This window comes from Stegostoma tigrinum, chromosome 21 (assembly GCF_030684315.1).
Source record: "Stegostoma tigrinum isolate sSteTig4 chromosome 21, sSteTig4.hap1, whole genome shotgun sequence".
Lineage (NCBI taxonomy): Eukaryota > Metazoa > Chordata > Chondrichthyes > Orectolobiformes > Stegostomatidae > Stegostoma > Stegostoma tigrinum.
The window spans coordinates 37912279-37930169 of record NC_081374.1 but is presented as its reverse complement, the minus strand read 5'-3'; the positions used below and the strand labels follow the sequence as shown (position 1 = coordinate 37930169).

General features: G+C 39.4%; 1 protein-coding gene across 4 annotated transcripts in view; it reads left to right on the top strand.

Moving 5' to 3' along the window:
• LOC125462739 (ankyrin repeat and SAM domain-containing protein 1A-like) overlaps positions 1–17891 on the top strand; it is a 334971-nt gene that overhangs the window by 94361 nt on the left and 222719 nt on the right. For all 4 annotated transcript variants that reach the window (XR_009447014.1, XR_009447015.1, XM_059653455.1 and 1 more), the window contains exons 5-7: positions 12330–12626; positions 14941–15016; positions 16855–16956. Coding sequence is in view for 2 of the 4 variants with exons in the window: in XM_059653455.1 (XP_059509438.1) it covers positions 12330–12626; positions 14941–15016; positions 16855–16956 (475 nt within the window). In the remaining 2 variants the exon portion in view is untranslated. The remainder of the gene's footprint in view (positions 1–12329; positions 12627–14940; positions 15017–16854; positions 16957–17891) is intronic.

Below are 17891 nucleotides of genomic sequence, written 5' to 3'. Positions count from 1 at the left end.
CAGAAATTGCCAGTCAAATTATTTACGTTGATTCATAGCCATGTTCTTCAACTGATTTTAAGTTTGGTTAATTGTTAGTTTGGAATAAGCCAATAACCAATTTTGAATGACATTAATAATTTTTGGCAGTTAACATACAATTCAAACGACAATTTGTCTTTCTCAAAATGTTTCTCCTCCACATTTTGCACCACTAAGTTGGTAAACTTCCCATGTGGCATCTATTGTGGGAAAGAAGAAGAGGCTTAAGAGATAGTAAGATGATCTTGCCTATTATATCACTCCCTTTTGAAGGATTTCCTCAAGCATCGAATTCTCCATGCTGATCCTGTTCCTGCAACTCCAAATAATCCTTTCATAACTTATGAATACAGTCAAATATAGTTAATGCCATACAGTGGGTAATGTATGATATTCAAAGTCTTGGCTCTGTGCTCAGTTCCTGTTGGTGCTATAAGTTTCTTCGGGCAATTTCCATTGCAAAGGTTGACAGTATAAATTTATCAAAGTGTAATTGTAATCTGTCCCTCATGACACTAGCATATATTGCATCCCCACTCTAGCTAAAAAAATATATTTTAATCAACCTGCTCGGATATTTTATGACACCATGCAGCAGCAAGAGGGACTTGAACGCGGACTTCCTGCATCAGAGGTGGGGGCACTGCCTCAGCACCACACAATCTTTCTGTCTCTTGGAGTGTATTATTACTGTGAATCCTGCCCAATTATTGCTCATTTTAACACAAAATGTTGCTATATGCCATCCATCAGCATTACTACAGTGATGCTGGAAATCATTTGACAGCTTCTCTCGCCAAGGCTCCACAAACAACAGCAATCTCACTTGCTGATGAAATCAACATACTTGGTAAAAATTGCAACAGTTATATTCAAGCTGAGTAAACACATGAAACAAAGGCAGCATAATTGAGGTCACCAAACTGAGATTATGAAACCTACGTCCTCAACATATTGCTGTTGGACAACATATGCTAATCAGGAGAAAAGGCTTAAAATTTCTACCTTTGCTATCGCAGGCATATCCTTGCAATCTCAAAAGCAAAATACTGCAGATGCTGGATATCTGTAAGAAGCATTAAATGCTGGCGAAACTCAACAACTGGTTCTGAAGTAGCATCATATAAGAATTGGCGTGCTAATTTTGTTTCTATCATCACAGATACTGTCAGATTTGCTGAATTTCTGCAGCTTTCTATGTTTCTTACACATATCCCCTACATCTCATGACAGGGCAAGTTCTTGAAGGGTGCTAACTGCACCAATATTCCTCGTTGGCACAGCAATGACACCTGAACTGGCAATCATCATCCATCCAAAGACTGGTTGAATAGTGATTAGGCCATTGAGAGTTAACTCTCATGACCCCCTTTTAGTCATTGTGTAAGATGGCAAAAGTAGGCTGTTCTGCTTAATAAATCTGCTCTGACATTCGATGAGATGATGATCTGATCTGATACATTGATAATTATCTGCTCATGGTCATGATCTGATAATCTACAAACACATTTGGCACCTTTTTACATTCTTGCCCCCCCCTGCTCCCGTCCCCATAACCCTTGATTCCCTTATTGATTAAAAATCCATCTGAGCCTTGAATATGCTGAACCAGAACTTGCCAGATTTCTGGGGACTAATGACATCAAGAGATTTGTAGATAGTTTTGTGGATTTGGCGTTAATGATGATCAGTTATCATCTAACTGAATGGACTGTAGGTTTGATTGGCCAATGAGCATCTTCCTGTTTCTCAGTTCGTGATATACAGACTTTTACAGCAGCTGTATAAACGTTGTGAAACTGACCAATCTGTTCAGCTTACCTTTTGACAATGTAAAACAATGAACATTATATTTACACATGCCATTGAATTACCTTGTTTGAAGTAATTGCTAACTCTTGAACTACATGCTTTCCTAAGACAAATGTAACTTGGTAATCGAAAAACTAATTTTATATTTTTCTGCCCAAGCTTTTATCAGTATTTGCCCGCAGGTTTTTTGCTATGTTTACCCATACTACATACGTGTGACTAGGAACATTCCAAAACAGTGGATTTGAATTGTCTATGATTACTGTCCCAAACTAATGTATGTCTCACTGTTTACAAACTAAGAATGCACTGTAAGCTTGCTTATAACTTTTAAAAATTTGCACTTTTGTGACTATGCTTCACTTAAAAACTCAACATTGAAATGTGACTTTACCCTCATTCATTTTGTGGAACCTTATTCAAAAAGTCCTAACACTATCACATTTAGATCCGGGGCATATTTTCAGCAAGGCCCTTTTCTGATGCAGAAATCAATCTTTGTGCCATGACAGCCTTTGAAGGTTGCTGTTTTTAAAAACAATTGTGCATGTCTTGTCCAACATATCACACTTCAGCTGCAGTTAAATCACATTATAGCAGATTGTGCCTATCAGTTAGGGCTGAATAGCATTAATGCAAATATATTCAATTTCTTTGAACAAAATAATGCTTTTTAATAGCTAGAAAACATGCCTTTTCTTCAAATAGTAGTAATAAAAATAATAAATCCATCACTTAAATATAAATTCAACAAAGTCAGGCTTTTTTCACTTTTAGCCTCAGCAATTGAACTGAACGTGGAAAGGTGTGGTTCTAGTGTGGCCAGTGATAAAGCAGGGGCACTTGTCACTGACCTCAGTAAATTTTTGAGAGATCAAATCATTTGTCCGGCAGGAATTTCAACTCACTCGTATGGGTACTGCAACTGATTGTGGTGTTCTTTACAGGCCAATTAAAGAATAAAGCAGCAGTGAGGATATCGGGTTGTCTGTGCAGTCAGTCACATTAAAGGAAGTTCAGTTAGAAACATTGAACAAAAGAGAATGGCATAAAATCAATTTTAATAAAGATCTTTATTGCTGAACTAACCTTTAGGGCACGTGTTAAGGTAGAAACTAAAATGTTCAGAACATTTTAAGATTGAGAACATTTTCGCTTAAATCTTAGTTTTACACCATTTTACACTTAGAATTATTGGTTCACGATCAGGTCTGTTCATCAGATTTCACCATCACAGTATGAAAGAAATAGTTGCATGTTGGTAAAAGCCTAGAACCCATTGTTAAGGATGAGCTTTCTAAATTCCTGGAAGTGCAGGGCCAGATTAGAACAAGTCAGCATGGATTTAGTAAGGGGAGATCGTGCCTGACAAACCTGTTCGAATTCTTTGAAGAGGTAACAAGTATGTTAGACCAGGGAAACCCAGTGGATGTTATCTGTCTAGACTTAAAAAAGGCCTTTGATAAGGTGCCTCACGGGAGGATGCTGAGCAAGGTGAGGGCTCATGGTGTTCGAGGTGAGCTACTGGCTTGGATTGGGGATTGGCTGTCTGACAGAAGGCAGAGAGTTGGGATAAAAGGCTCTTTTTTGGAAAGGCACGAGTGGTGTCCGGCAGGGTTCAGTGTTGGGGCTGCAGCTGTTCACTTTATATTATTAATGATCTGGATGAAGGGACTGGGCATTCTGGCGAAGTTTGCCGATGGTTTGAAAATAGGTGGACAGGCAGGTAGTACTGAGGAGATGGGGAAGCTGCAGAAAGATTTAGGCAGTTTGGGAGAGTGGTCCAGGAAATGGCTGAAATTCAACATGAGCAAATGCGAGGTTTTGCACTTTGGGCAAAAAGAATACAGGCATGGACTGTTCCGTAAATGGTGAGAAAATTCGTAAAGCAGAAGCGCAAAGGGATCTGGGAGTGTTGGCCCAGGATTCTCTAAAAGTTAACTTACAGGTAGCGTCCGTGATTCAGAAAGCGAATGTAATGTTGTCGTTTATCTCAAGAGGGTTGGAATATAAAAGCAGTGATTTGCTTCTGAGACTTTATAAAGCTCTAGTTAGGCCCCATTTAGAATACTGTGTCCAATTTTGGGCCCCACACCTCAGGAAGGACATACTGGCCCTGGAGTGTGTCCAGCGGAGATTCACACGGATGATCCCTGGAATGGTAGGTTTAACGTACGATGAATGGCTAAGGATCCTGGGATTGTATTTATTCGAGTTTAGAAGGTTGAGGAGAGATCTAATAGAAACTTAGCAGATAATCTATGGCTTAGAAGGGGTGGATGCTGGGAAGTTGTTTCGATTAGGTGGGGAGACTAGGACCCGTGGGCACAGCCTTAGAATTAGAGGGGGTAAATTTAAAACGGAAATGAGACATTTCTTCAGCTAGTGTGTGGTGGGCTTGTGGAATGCATTGCCACTGACCAGTGGAGGCTGGAACGTTAGATGCCTTCAAGGCAGAGATCGATAAATTCTTGATCTCACAAGGAGTCAAGGGCGATAGGGAGAGTGCAGGGAAGTGGAGTTGAAATGCCTGTCAGCCATGATGGTGGAGTGGACTCCATGGGCTGAATGGCCTTACTTCCACTCCTATGTCTTATGGTCTTAAAGCAATTTTTAAAGTGTTTGAAGTAGAGATTTAAAGCCATGGAAGTTGAAATTCCTACAGATTTTATGATAAACTGTGGAGGGTGATAATTCTTTCACTTAAGGTGAAGGATTTGCATGTCTGTGCTGGGATTCATCCTGTGTTTGCTTCATGTGTAGAGATGCTTAATGCCATTGGCAAAAACTTGAAGCTATGTAGTTGTAATACTTCATTTGTGAATAAATCTAAAATAATATTGGGAAGGCATTGGCTCTCATCCCACTACTTCATGGGTCGCAGCACATACTTAGATGATTTATCGAGTTACCTAAATGCCTAATTGTGTGCCAATACTATGTGTAAATTGAAATGGAAAGATCTGTCAATGAGGTTCTTAATTCAGCAGTTTTGCTGTTTATTAATTATAAAACAAGACTTGAACAAGATGCAAAGCTGGTTAATGCGTTGTCATTTTTATTTCTTTTGGAATATCAGTATTAGCCCCTCCAAATAACACAACACACAAGACAGAGTCAAGTTAATGATTTTCCATGCAGAGATTGACTTTGAGAGGTAAAAACATTCTTTGGCCAATGATTAGTTCCAAAGGGCTAAAAAAAAACACAAAAATTGTGGGGTTTTCGGTCAATGCTCTAATAAATGTAGCATAGACTGGTGTCACCGAAGACAGGCCACCATCATGGGGTGATGTGGTTTGCTCAGGAATTATAAACAGGTGCTCTTTATGGCACTTTTTAGGAGAACAGCTGGATCAGCACCTCTGTTGTCAGACTGATGAAAGGTTTCTCAGAAAGGCAAAGCCTGAGCTGAGTAGTTTCTTTTCCCCCTCCAAGCAGGATGTGATCCAATTGAAATCAACTCAGATTTCAATAGTTTCAATGATTAAATGATACCCTGTTCTTTTTCTCCCCAACTGAAAGAAGAAATTTTTCCTCATCGCTATCTTAAAGGGGCAAGCCTTAATTTGAAATCAGTCCACTAGGTTTCGATCCCTCCACAAAGGGAAACATCCTCTTGGGACCTAGCCTGTCAAAAACTCTTCGGAATCTTATGTTTAAATAAGATTGCCTCCTTTCCTTCTAAACTTTAATGACTGCAGGCCCATCCAGACCAACTCTTCTTCATCCCAGGAGTCAGGTGATAAAACATCCCTGAAACAACTGCTCAGAAAGGAGACCAAAACTGTGTGAAGTACTTCAGGAACAAACAGAATACTGGCGGAAACCCAGCAGATCTGGCTTCATCTATGGAGAGTGTCAGTACTTTGAAGCTGGTTTGATTTTATTTTTAGAGCAGAAAGGCACTGGAAAATGTTTTCTTGAAAATTTTGAGAGAGTCAGAGGAAGATTGGGTTCTTTATGAAGAGACCCAATGGGAAAAAATGAAGGGCTTATTACTGGTGATAAGATGGTGGAAAAAAATGATATAAAATGGGTGTAAGTTAAGGTGTGAAAGGGAGAGAATGGTTCCTGTCTATCAAGAGCAAAGTAAGTGGGAGACAGACAAGAAAACCGAAAAACTGAGGATGCTGGAAATTGGCAAAACAGAAATTGTTGGGAAAACACAGCAAGTTTGGCAGCACTTGTGAAGAGAAAGTGACAAACAAGACAAGACCAAGAAGTGTGGGCAATGATGTGGTGGCAGAATGAGTTTTAATATTGAGACCTCCTAGCTTTTCATCTTCTTTCAACTTAGTGTTAGCAAGTTTGACTGATAGACAGATGATCATGTCATTCAAATCATATGACTAGTTAATCATTTAACATTCATTGTAAATTGTGGAGACCCAGTACTGATCGCTGTGACATTTCATTTGTTACAATTTGCCAACTTTTTTTAAAAAAAAGTTCATTCCAATTGTTTTTAGAAGTTAAACTTCTTACCATGCTAATTTGTCACTCCTGATCATGTCATCTTTAATCTTGTGTAATAACCTTTTATACTTTACCAATGCCATTTGGGACCCAAATGCATTGTATATACTGGTTTCCTTTATCCATTCTACTTATTTTGTCTGTTTATTTTATACTTGCATCTTCAAAGAACTGTAACAAACATGTCAAACATGGACAATGGAATTCGATGCAGCATGGTAATTGAAGAATGTATGTTCATGTGGGCTTTGAACGAAGTACTTGTGGTGGCTTTGAGGGAAGGAAAATGCTGGGTGCTGGAACAATGTTCAATTAACAATCTCTCAGGCAATACTAGGGCAAGGTTATGTGAGTGATTAGGATCAAAGATCAATAGTCTACCTAATTGTTGGAATAGCTGAATTAGCAATAAAAATGCACAAAAAAACTTTATGGACAAGTTATGTTTTGGAAAGGTATGTTTAGGACATGTGATAACGGGAACTGCAGATGCTGGAGAATCCAAGATAACAAAGTTTGGAGCGGGGTGAACACAGCAGGCCAAGCAGCATCTCAGGAGCACAAAAGCTGACTTTTCAGGCCTAGACCCTTCATCAGAAAAGGGGGATGGGGAGAGGGAACTGGAATAAATAGGGACGGGGGGGGAGATGGACCGAAGATGGAGAGAAAACAAGACGGGTGGAGAGGAGAGTGTAGTTGAGGAGGTAGGGAGGGCATAGGTCAATTCAGGGAAGATGGACAGGTCAAGGAGGTGGGTCGAGGTGGTAGGTAGGAAATGGAGGTGCAGCTTGAGGTGGGAGGAAGGGGTGGGAGAGAGGAAGAACAGATCAGGGAAGCAGAGACAGGCTGGGCTGGTTTTGGGATGCAGTGGGGGGGGGGGGGGGGGGAGAGGGGATGAGCTGGGCTGGTTTTGTGATGCAGTGGGGCGAGAGAGATTTTGAAGCTTGTGAAGGCCACATTGATACCATTGGGCTGCAGGGTTCCCAAGCGGAATATGAGTTGCTGCTCCTGCAACCTTTGAGTGGCATCATTGTTGCAGTCCAGGAGGCACATGATGGACATGTCGTCTGAGGAATGGGAGGGGGAATTGAAATGGTTCGCGACTGGGAGGTGCAGTTTTTTGTTGCGAACCGAGCGGAGGTGGTCTGCAAAGCGGTCCCCAAGCCTCCGCTTGGTTTCCCCAATGTAGAGGAAGCCAGATCGGGTGCAATGGATACAATGTACCACATTGGCAGATGTGCAGGTGAACATCTGCTTGATATGGAAAGTCGTCCTGGGATAGGGGTGAGGGAGGGGGTGTGGGGGCAAGTGTAGCACTTCCTGCGGTTGCAGGGGAAAGTGCTGGGGTTGGAGGGGAGTGTGGAGTGGACAAGGGAGTCACGGAGAGAGTGGTCTCTCCAGAAGGCAGACAAGGGTGGGGATGGAAGAATAGCTTTGGTGGTGGGGTCGGATTGTAGATGGCAGAAGTGTCAGAGGATGCATCCCAAAACCAGCCCAGCCTGCCTCTGCTTCGCTAACCTGTTCTTCCTCTCACCCATCGCTTCCTCCCACCTCAAGCTGCACCTCCATTTCCTACCTACTACCTCATCCTTGACCTGTCCATCTTCCCAGGACTGACCTATCCCCTCCCTACCTCCTCACCTACACTCTCCTCTCTACTTATCTTGTTTTCTCTCCATCTTCGGTCTGCTTCTCCCTATTTAGTCCAGTTCCCTCTCCCCATCCCCCCCTCTGATGAAGGGTCTAGGCCCGAAATGTCAGCTTTTGTGCCCCTGAGATGCTGCTTGGCCTGCTGTGTTCATCCAGCTCCACACTTTGTTTAGGACATGTACTTGGTTGCAAAACCTCTGGCCAAGGATATCCTTTCTGAACAATTAGAAATTTTCATTTATTTACTTTGGGCACTGCTCCTGGCTTTAACAGCCTGAGGGATTTTTTCCCCCTGTAAGTAGTTAACGATAAATCTCAAAGCTGTGTTTTAACTTGAGTATATGGTTTAATGACTAAATGCTCAGAAGTGGGTTCGTTGTTTTGACAAAGCATACCTGAGGCTACTGTGGCTGCATTTATTTAGTATTTAATGCCCACTGAGAGAGTTGCAGATTACAATTACTTGAACATCGTAAGAGGAAAGTTGCGTGGTGAACTTTAACTGCATTTTGCATGAAAGGGCTTGCCCTCCAAAGCTAATATTAACAGACTGAAATAAAACAATGAAATATCTGTTTAAGTAGTATATGTAATGAAGTCCAAATAATTCATTATATTCCACAAGCATTCCAGAAAGTTTTAAAATCAAGTTTTCTGTTCCATGATCCTCACTTGATATCTCTCACACTCAGCAATAAGTAGTACACATTCGCAATGACTCAAACTAAATTACAAAGCAGCTTCTAATATATTAACTTACCAAGAATGAACTTGCCTTTCATGAAATGCATATTCTGCATTTGGTTACCTCGTGTTATGATACAGAAAATGACATGCCGTCTTGCATTCTGAGACTATAAAACAAATTATTCTGATTACTGCTACAGTAGAATACATAAAACCTGAATTAAGGTCAATACTTTTGAAAAATTGTCTCACTCCCAGTTTGTCTGCTAATATTACATAACTGATGTACATTACTTTTACATGTATTCTGGATCAATTACCTGGTTCAATTCTTGGTAATCTAATCATTGCCTGCCATTTGTCACTTGCCATAGCTTCAGTTCTGGCTTCCACACTGTTACCTACTGTGTTACGCCTTGGCAAGGCCAATCAGAAAACACAAGTTTAACTTTAACATGTAAGCTAAGGATAGCCAGCTCTTTGTCACTACTGTATGCCTTAGGTTAATAGCAGTAAAGTAACTATCAGCTTGCTTCTCCAACACCTGGTACAAGATAAACATTTTTTTTCTCTTCAACCCCCCCCAAAAAAACAAGGTAAAAGTTTGGAAGACCTGAAACCATTGACTTTGGACCAGGCCACAAACTCTGTTCCCTACCTACCAACTCAGTCCCTCCTCTTGGCGGAGGCTCAGTCAGAGTGCTCACAATTTTGAGGTCATACGTGATTCTGAGAGAATCTTCCTACTATCTGTCCATACCATCACCAAAGCTGTGTATATCCATCCCTCTAACATAACCTGGCTTGTACCTAGCTTCAGTTCATTGCTGCTGAAACCCTCATCTACGTCTTCACAAGCTCCAGCCTTGACTATTCCAGCCACTTCTTGCCTGACCTTCCACACACTACACTGTCTGATCTTCACAGAATCATAGAATCCATTCAGTGAGGAAACAGGCCGTTTGGCCCACCAAGTCCACACTAATCCTTGCAGCATCCCACGCAGACCGATCCCCCTATAACCCATGTAATCTACACACCCCTGAACACTGGGAAATTTAGCATGGCCAATCCATCTAGCTTGTGTATTTTTGGACTATGGGGGGGAAACCGGTGCATCCAGAAGAAAGGCACGCAGACTCTGGGAGAATGTACAAGCCCCACACAGTCACCCGAGGGTGGAAAAGAACCTGGGTCCCTGGTGCTGTAAGACAGCAGTGCTAACCACTGAGCCACCACACCACCCTAGACAACATTTAAGCTTGATGACATTCAGAATCCTGCCCATGTCCTTTTGTGCTCAGCTGCATTCTCCTTTGTCTCTGTACTTAGTGATCACCATTTGCTCTTCGTAAAACAGCACCTTGATTTTAAATTTCCCACCTTCACTTTCAAGTTCCTCCTTTTTCTGCCCCTGTACTAATACCTATGACCCCACGCTCCTTGATATTAGCTCTTATCTGATTTTTGGCTTCTTGATAATTCCTGATTTTTCATTGTTCCAACATTGATTCCCCCACAGTGAGCTGCCTCAGCACTTGAACTTGAATTCCATTTCTAAACCTCTCCATCTCTATCTTTTTGCCCTCATTTAAACTGCTGTGTAGGACCTAATTCCTCAACTAAATTTTGTGCAATCAGTCTCGAAATCACCTTATGTGGTTTGGTGTTTGCTTTATCACACGCTTATGAAGCACCTTGGAGCATTTTATGAGGCAGAACTTCAATATAACAATTATTTGCTTTAGATGTTTAAAGTGCATTTTTTAGCTCGGCCTGGGTTCTTGGATTGAGCATAACAATGCATGGTTAAGTTGGAGATTGGTTAGTGCATTTCATAGCAGAATTTTATTAACCTTAATAGTTAACCTTAAAAGATTTATGAAAGAAAATGATAACATGAATGACTTAAATTACTGATTTAATTCATTGATTCTTATTCATTTATTATGCATTGTAATTTATTGCAGTGTTGTATTTTTGTTTTAGTACACATTGATAATGTAATTTTATGCTCAATGTTACGTTCTTTTTGTGTTAGTGTTAAATGTTTGTGTGCGCATCTTTTATTGACATTTGTTTATGACAGTACCTTCCTTAATATATGGCTGTTTTAAAGTTCATTTCATGCCTTATTCATAAACTAAATAACTTCAGTTCAGTTTTCATGTAAAGCATTGATGCCATTGTTTTGAAAATAACTTAAAGATGCAAATTGAACTTTGTATGTCAGATATAAATTTGTCAGTTAAACAGCCTTCAAACAATACTTGGTGCATCTCAGATACCACAAAAACTGATGATGTCCTTGAGCTTATCCAAAACCTTGTTGACTGGTTCCTAATTTTCATAACGTCTCTTTCAGCTGTCAAATTTCTACTTTTTGACCTATGCTGGCTAGCTATTGAAATCTCAAATTCCCATCCTTGCTTTCAAATACCTTCATGTCCGTACTAACGTGCAGGCACACGTGCACAGGTGCATGTACATGCACGTAAGCAAACACACAGGCGCACGCATGTACAGACAGGTGCACAGGCACACAAACCATACTCTGGTCTCTATTTTACAACCTGCTAAGATTTTTTGCCATTTTGATCAGTTCACTGTTGAAGGCTGTATGTTCAAATGCCCAGACTATATATGATTACAATTTGAGTTGTTTGTGTTCAAGATAGATAGTTTTGCATTGTCTGGTCAAGCTAAATAACCTCAATGCTGGGCATTTGGTTTTTATCAAGATCAAAATTGTCGTAATCCTGAGCCAGTACAATTTTGGCCTAATCCTTCGCACGTGGAAGGAAACAACTCAAAAGTAAAACATTTTGGATTAGGGAAATGTTAATTTTACTAATTCATTTAAATCCTACACTCAAGCCTGATTTGATCTTCACTTTTAACACTTGGTTCAATATGTCAACTGTAAATTTTAAGTCACTCTGTTTTTGAATGTGGAAATTAGAATTTTGTTCTCTTATGCAAACATACTTCTTTCACTAACTTCTCATGCAACTGAATTTATAAATCTTGACTCCTTGAAAAAGCTTAATGTGGATTGCATATTTTATAATTTTGTCATGATAGTCAGTTTGTTTGTGCAAGTACAGTATGTTTTAATTTCACTTTGGTTTCTTTGCTTCTGTAAAATTTCCATAGATACAATGTTGGCACCTGCTCTGGAGCTTGCAACTAAATCTGAGTAGAAATTCATCATTGGCTTTGAATTTGTTTGAAGGAGTACAATTTTAATCAAGTTCAAATATTAAAATCTTGAAGACTTGTAAGCAGTCCACTTATGTGCTTGTACTTTCCCCATTGCCGATCTCAAATTGTTCATAATTCAAACTTGACCAACAGAGTAGAGTGTTTATCTTCTTTATGAAGAAATTGGAATCCAGATAACCATTGCAATGCAGAGTTGATTCTATTGATCAGAATCTGATACAATACCTTTATTGTAGTCATAATTTTATAACTAAGCACAAACAACTGGTATAGCTTTAACATCTTTTGGCTATAGATTACAATTATTTAAATAGAATAATTTTCCACAAGTAGTCAGAAGCTAATTCTGAGATATAACCAACAGGTAGGGACAAGACATATAAATGTCTTAATCCACTTAATCTTTGGAACTTTTTAATCCTTTTTTGTGCGCTTTGTCGTCCCTTTTGTCACAGAACAATGACAATGAGACGGCCTTGCACTGTGCAGCACAGTATGGTCACTCAGACGTTGTAAAAGTTCTTCTTGAGGAGCTCACAGATCCTACAATGAGAAACAACAAATTTGAAACTCCGTTGGACTTGGCAGCATTATATGGGAGGCTGGAGGTGGTGAAAATGCTGTTAAATGCCCACCCAAACCTATTGAGCTGTAACACCAAGAAACACACACCACTTCACTTGGCAGCAAGAAATGGACAAAAAGCAGTAGTAGAAGTTCTTTTGGAAGCAGGGATGGACATCAACTATCAGGTAATGGCTAGAGGTTTTATATTTTGGTATATCTAATGCCAGTGGTATGTGTTTCTTTGCATTATGGTACCTTGCAGAAATCAATAACGTGTTAACCTGAACTGGAAATGCATGTCAGTGAATGTCTAGGCTTTGAGAGCAGTTGAAATTTAAAGTTACTCATTGTGCTTTTTTGATGGCCGCAACACACACACTAACAGGACTCATTTATGGTGATGAGAAGATGTTTATCCTGCCGATTTTTTTTTTTTTTTTTTGCTTCCTTATTTTGATCATCAAGGAATGCTGTCAAAACAGCCTGGTAACAATAAACACCTAGGTAGTATCTCCAGATGCTTTCTGCATGACTTTATCAGGTAATATTACATCATAATTTGGTTGGACCCCCTCTCTTCTTGTTTTGTGTATCTTCAAACTTCTGTAATGCACAATGTAGTGCTAATAGTGTTTTGCTGCCTTAAAATACCTTAGCTTTCTAGCTGATTGTACTGCCTCTGGCGAAGTAGCAGATATTAGTGTGAAGTCTGGTATGCGGAAGAAGTTGTGCTTTAGGAGTTGTGTTTTAAATATGACATGGCTGAATGTTGTGTTTCTTTCGGAGGAGCAGGAAAAAGGTGTTGTGAACAAAGGCAGAAGACATGAAGGTGAGTGGAGTGAGCCTTTGATGTTTTTAAGGAGAATGTGATGGCTCTAAGTTAGGTATTCAAGGCTGTGGGTGGATGTAAAATTTAGGAGCTAAGATTGGATTGGTTAGTACACAAGATCGTGGAGAGAGAACAAATAAAAAAAATTAATTCAGTTTGAGAAAACCAAACTCGAGGAATGTGGAGATGATAAAATTGAAACCTGACTATTTGATGAATCCAAATGTTAATTCTGTTTTTGACAGACAATTTTGAATTTTAAGAAAGGTAATAAAAGAGCAAAGATGGGCAGGCTGTTCCTTAATTAAAACAAGGGAGCTGGTTGAAAGAACAGGATCCAGATGAATGGCCATGAAGACTGGAGAGGCCTTCAAAACTGGTAGACATGGATGTACAGAAACAAAATGGATGGGAGAAGGCCAGGAGGCATTGGTAGGCAACATTGAAGGAAAGCTACAAGATATGTTTTGAGAAAGCAAGAAGAGGTTGTGGGGCCAGCTTGGGAGAGTAGGAGTAACATGGAAAAGTGACTGAAGTTGGGAGAGACAGATGCTGTGAGGACACTTCAGAACAGAAGTAATGCAGAAGATTTGACAGAGGTCCTGTAAAGGGCAGAAGGAATCCAGAAATGCTTAGGAGCATAGTTAGGAAACACAAGAACCAATGTCAATTCATTAAATATATAATCAAAAGAATTCTAAATGTCAATATAAAACTGGTCTGTGGAGAAGTCAATATCAAGTGGGGGGAAAAAAAGGAGTTTGAAACTGGATGATTTTCATCAGGAACTTCAGGAAATGTTATGGAGCAAAAAGTAGGAGAGCAATTTTAACTAAATTTTACTGCATTAACAAATAAAATATAAGAGGGCTAAATACTGTACTAGCACTGTATTGCTCATTAGAGAAGTTTTGAAGATGCACAAAAGAGGCCAATGCCCAAATATGTCATAATGTCTAAAGCGGAGCTCAGTTGGAAATTTTACAAGTTTTGATATTCTCTTTGAAGATGATTGTTTGCTATGATTACACATAAAACATTCCATACCTGGAGTAGTACTTGTACAAACTGTATTGTAATGTTTATAGTACGTATGGTGCACCCATGACTCTGACTATACCCTTTTTTAAAGGGGAGAGTCATAGATCTGATATTGTCAATGATCTAAAGGGGAATGGAAATGGTTCTCGGTAATACAATCCAGCAAGATCCTAGTTGTAATTTCTATTCAGATGTCAATTGAGGCATTCTATAGGTTTGCAGCATGTCATCTGTAATTGCAAGGGAGATATAATTGTAATAGCTTCTGAAGGAAAATCTGGTAAATAATTGGTACTTGTGCAGATGTTGGGTGAGGATTAGATTGTATTTGGTTGTGTTAGACATCTGTCCAGAATATCCTGACCACTTTTGTTCCCGTGTGAAGAATGATCACTTGCGCGTATTGAGAATGACCCTGAAATATTACTGACTAGTACACAACATTTGTCCACAATAGTTGTGTCTAGACTGGACCCTGAAGAGGAACAGAACCAGTAATTATTAATGAAGGCTCATCCTGAGCTTCCAAATTTTCTGCAAAATTTGACAACTTTATTAGAACTATTGGTTGAGAGTGGCAATTAGTATCTAAGTTGTATTTCTTGGCCTTTTCTCCTCCCCATCTCTAGACAGAGAAAGGCAGTGCACTTCATGAAGCTGCTTTGTTTGGGAAGACTGATGTGGTCCAGATACTTCTAGCATCTGGTGAGTTATTGGATGTCTGGTTGCTTAAAACCAAGGTATCAAACACATTTTCTCGTCTGTTGTGTCTATTGTTTAGCTTAGAAGTAAATAATGTTCGATGTTCGTGTCAGTGATTTTAAACAAATACGTTATGAAATTTATTACTTGTATCCTTTTTGGGCTTTTTTTGCATACCACAATTACTTGATCGTCAGATGGGTACAATATAGTTTGAGGGAAAGAGATAGTGGCCCTTTTTTTTTATTTCCATCTTCCTCTGGGTCACCTGTGCTTTCTAATAGTACAGGACTCTGCCTAGTCTTTAAATAAATTTCATGTTCCACCTTCAACCAATTCCTTGCAATATTTCAGCTTTGTACTGAAATGTTTTGTAGTTTCTGCAGTAAGCCAACAGCAAGTCATTCCAACAGCAAGTCATTCCAACTATCTGTTGATTTTTCTTTGCTATATATTCTTAATAAGTTTCTTTCTGCCATTATATATTTTGAAATTATCCACATGGTGGCCAGTTTCTCACTTAAAATGTGACATACACTGTCTGCAAGCATGTGAGCCAGAAAGCTTACCTTTGGCTCTTGTTCTTCATCAGACTAATGTTGCTTTCTTCCAAGCACAATGAAAGTTAGATAACTGGTCCAACCTGCCAGTTTGTAGCTTGATTAGTCAAATTGAAGTTTAAATGGTCTGACTGCATAGGCACAACCAAACACAAGCAAGGCCCTTGGCAATAATGGTGCTTACACCAAACCCAGCGACTGCTGTACCACATTACTTTATCTCTGCCCTAATTCCCTCCCCTCAAGAGGTGCACCCTTATGATCCCAGTTGAAGTCAGTTTGGATGGTGATGTTAGCCAAAATACTATGCATCATGTCACAATCATTTTCAAGCTTGCTAAACCAGATGTGACTACATACGTTTTAAACATTTACTTTAATCATTAGTTGTATGTGACTCAGTGCCTACACAGTTAGCAACCTAAATAAAGCAATTAGAAGACAGGATGCTACATTTTTGCTTTTGAGTAACGGTACCTATGGACTTTTATGATTATCTTTATTTTGAGAGCTATGTTGACTTTGGCCTGTCTTTTCCAGAGTACTTGAAGTTTTCTGTCTAGATCTTTACCTTCTTTTATATTCTGCTCACTGCTGTATGGTAGACCTTTTGCACCTTAGTTTGTTTTCAAGTTTTGCTATGAAATTTACCACATTAGTCTGAATCTTTGCAAGTATTACTGCTAAAGATGAATTATCATTGATTTACTGTTAATATTCACTTTCTGATGGCTGTTGAGTTTTAGAAAACACTTTATTTACATTTTCTCAGCAATTTCCAAAGAATATTTCAAAACTGTCTTGTGTTTCTACAGACTTCTAGGTTATGCAGTGTTGAGTTGCTTCAAAATCGTATGGTCTAAAGCTACAATGCTGTGTTTAACTTATACACACCACAATTGCTAAGTTTCATTTGTGGTGAGCTGTTGGCTAATGTTACTCATTTCCCAGCTTGGAGGGACAACCTACTTCCTGCAGTTTGTAACTATTTCAAAAATATCTTGTTTTGCAAAGATCTACCTCACTTTGTAATTAGCATGTTGCTAGGTTTTTTGACAGGCAAAAGAAAAGAATAGTTCATAATTTACAAATGTTAGACTCAGTAAACAGTTGTCTGCATATTTCCCATTACTAATAAGGCAGTTCCCCCTGCACAATGAAAGTTATACTTGTGGACACTTATTTTAATACATGTCTATATAGACAGTTGACACTGACATTATTAAAATATTAAGCATTCCTGGCCCAATTAATGTATGTCAACTCTGCTTTTTTGGACAGAAATTGATGTGAATATTAAAGATATCCAAGGAAAGTCTGCACTGGAAATTGTACGGGAGCATCCAGCTCAGAAAAGCAAAGAGATAGCAACTCTTATTCAAGGTATACATCTTTTGCTCCTGATAACATCTTAAACATTTTGCCTTCAATTGAAGAAAAACCTCTTGACGTCATCTTCTGAAGAAACTCACTTTTTCCTTTGGAGGAGAACTAACTGAGGGATGTGAGTTGCATGGCAGCAGATAATCTTTATTTAAGCATCTGCTGGCCATCTTGTTTGGTGCTGGGTGGTGGCAGAGATTAGGTCACGGTTATCTGGCTCAACTTTTTTTTGTCTTTGGGAAAAAGCTCCAAATCAATTCAGCCCATTAGTGGCAAGACTGACCTAAAAATTCCCCACTCTTTTTGGCAATTTTTAACATGACAAATTAGTGTACATTCCTGTTAGCTAGTCTGCAGGCTTACTACTATAAGGTCTCTTCATAGAATGAAAAATACACTTTACAGCTCTGATGTAAACCTGGAAGTTCATGTCTATTCAAGTGATTTTACAAGGAACACAGGTTATCTATATGAAAGTTTGTGTGCTTCCTCACTGGCTTTTAATTACTGCACCATTGGTGGCTGTATGCTTAATTGCTTAGGCATGAAGCTCTGGAATTTTCGCCCTAAACCCCTCTGACTATTTTAAGATGTCATGTTTGACCTATTTCACCACACTTTAGGTGAATCTCTCCTTGTATGTCTTTGTGATATGGTTTTTTCAGCGTAGGCTTGCTGCCAACGTAAAGTCTGAAGTTGGCAGCAATCCTGTACCGTATATTTGTGGTGTTTTGAGAACTGAAGGCAGGAGCTGTCACTTGAGTAAGTTTGCAGGGTCAGTGCTGCCTGTTTCTGAGAAGCACCAGTTGACAAACTCCATTCCAATTCTGCAACAGTAAGCAAGTAGAATATGAGAAACAAAAATAAATTGCTCGAAAGGCTCAGCAGGCCTGGCAGCATCTGGGAAGAGAAACCAGAGTGAACGTTTTGGGTCC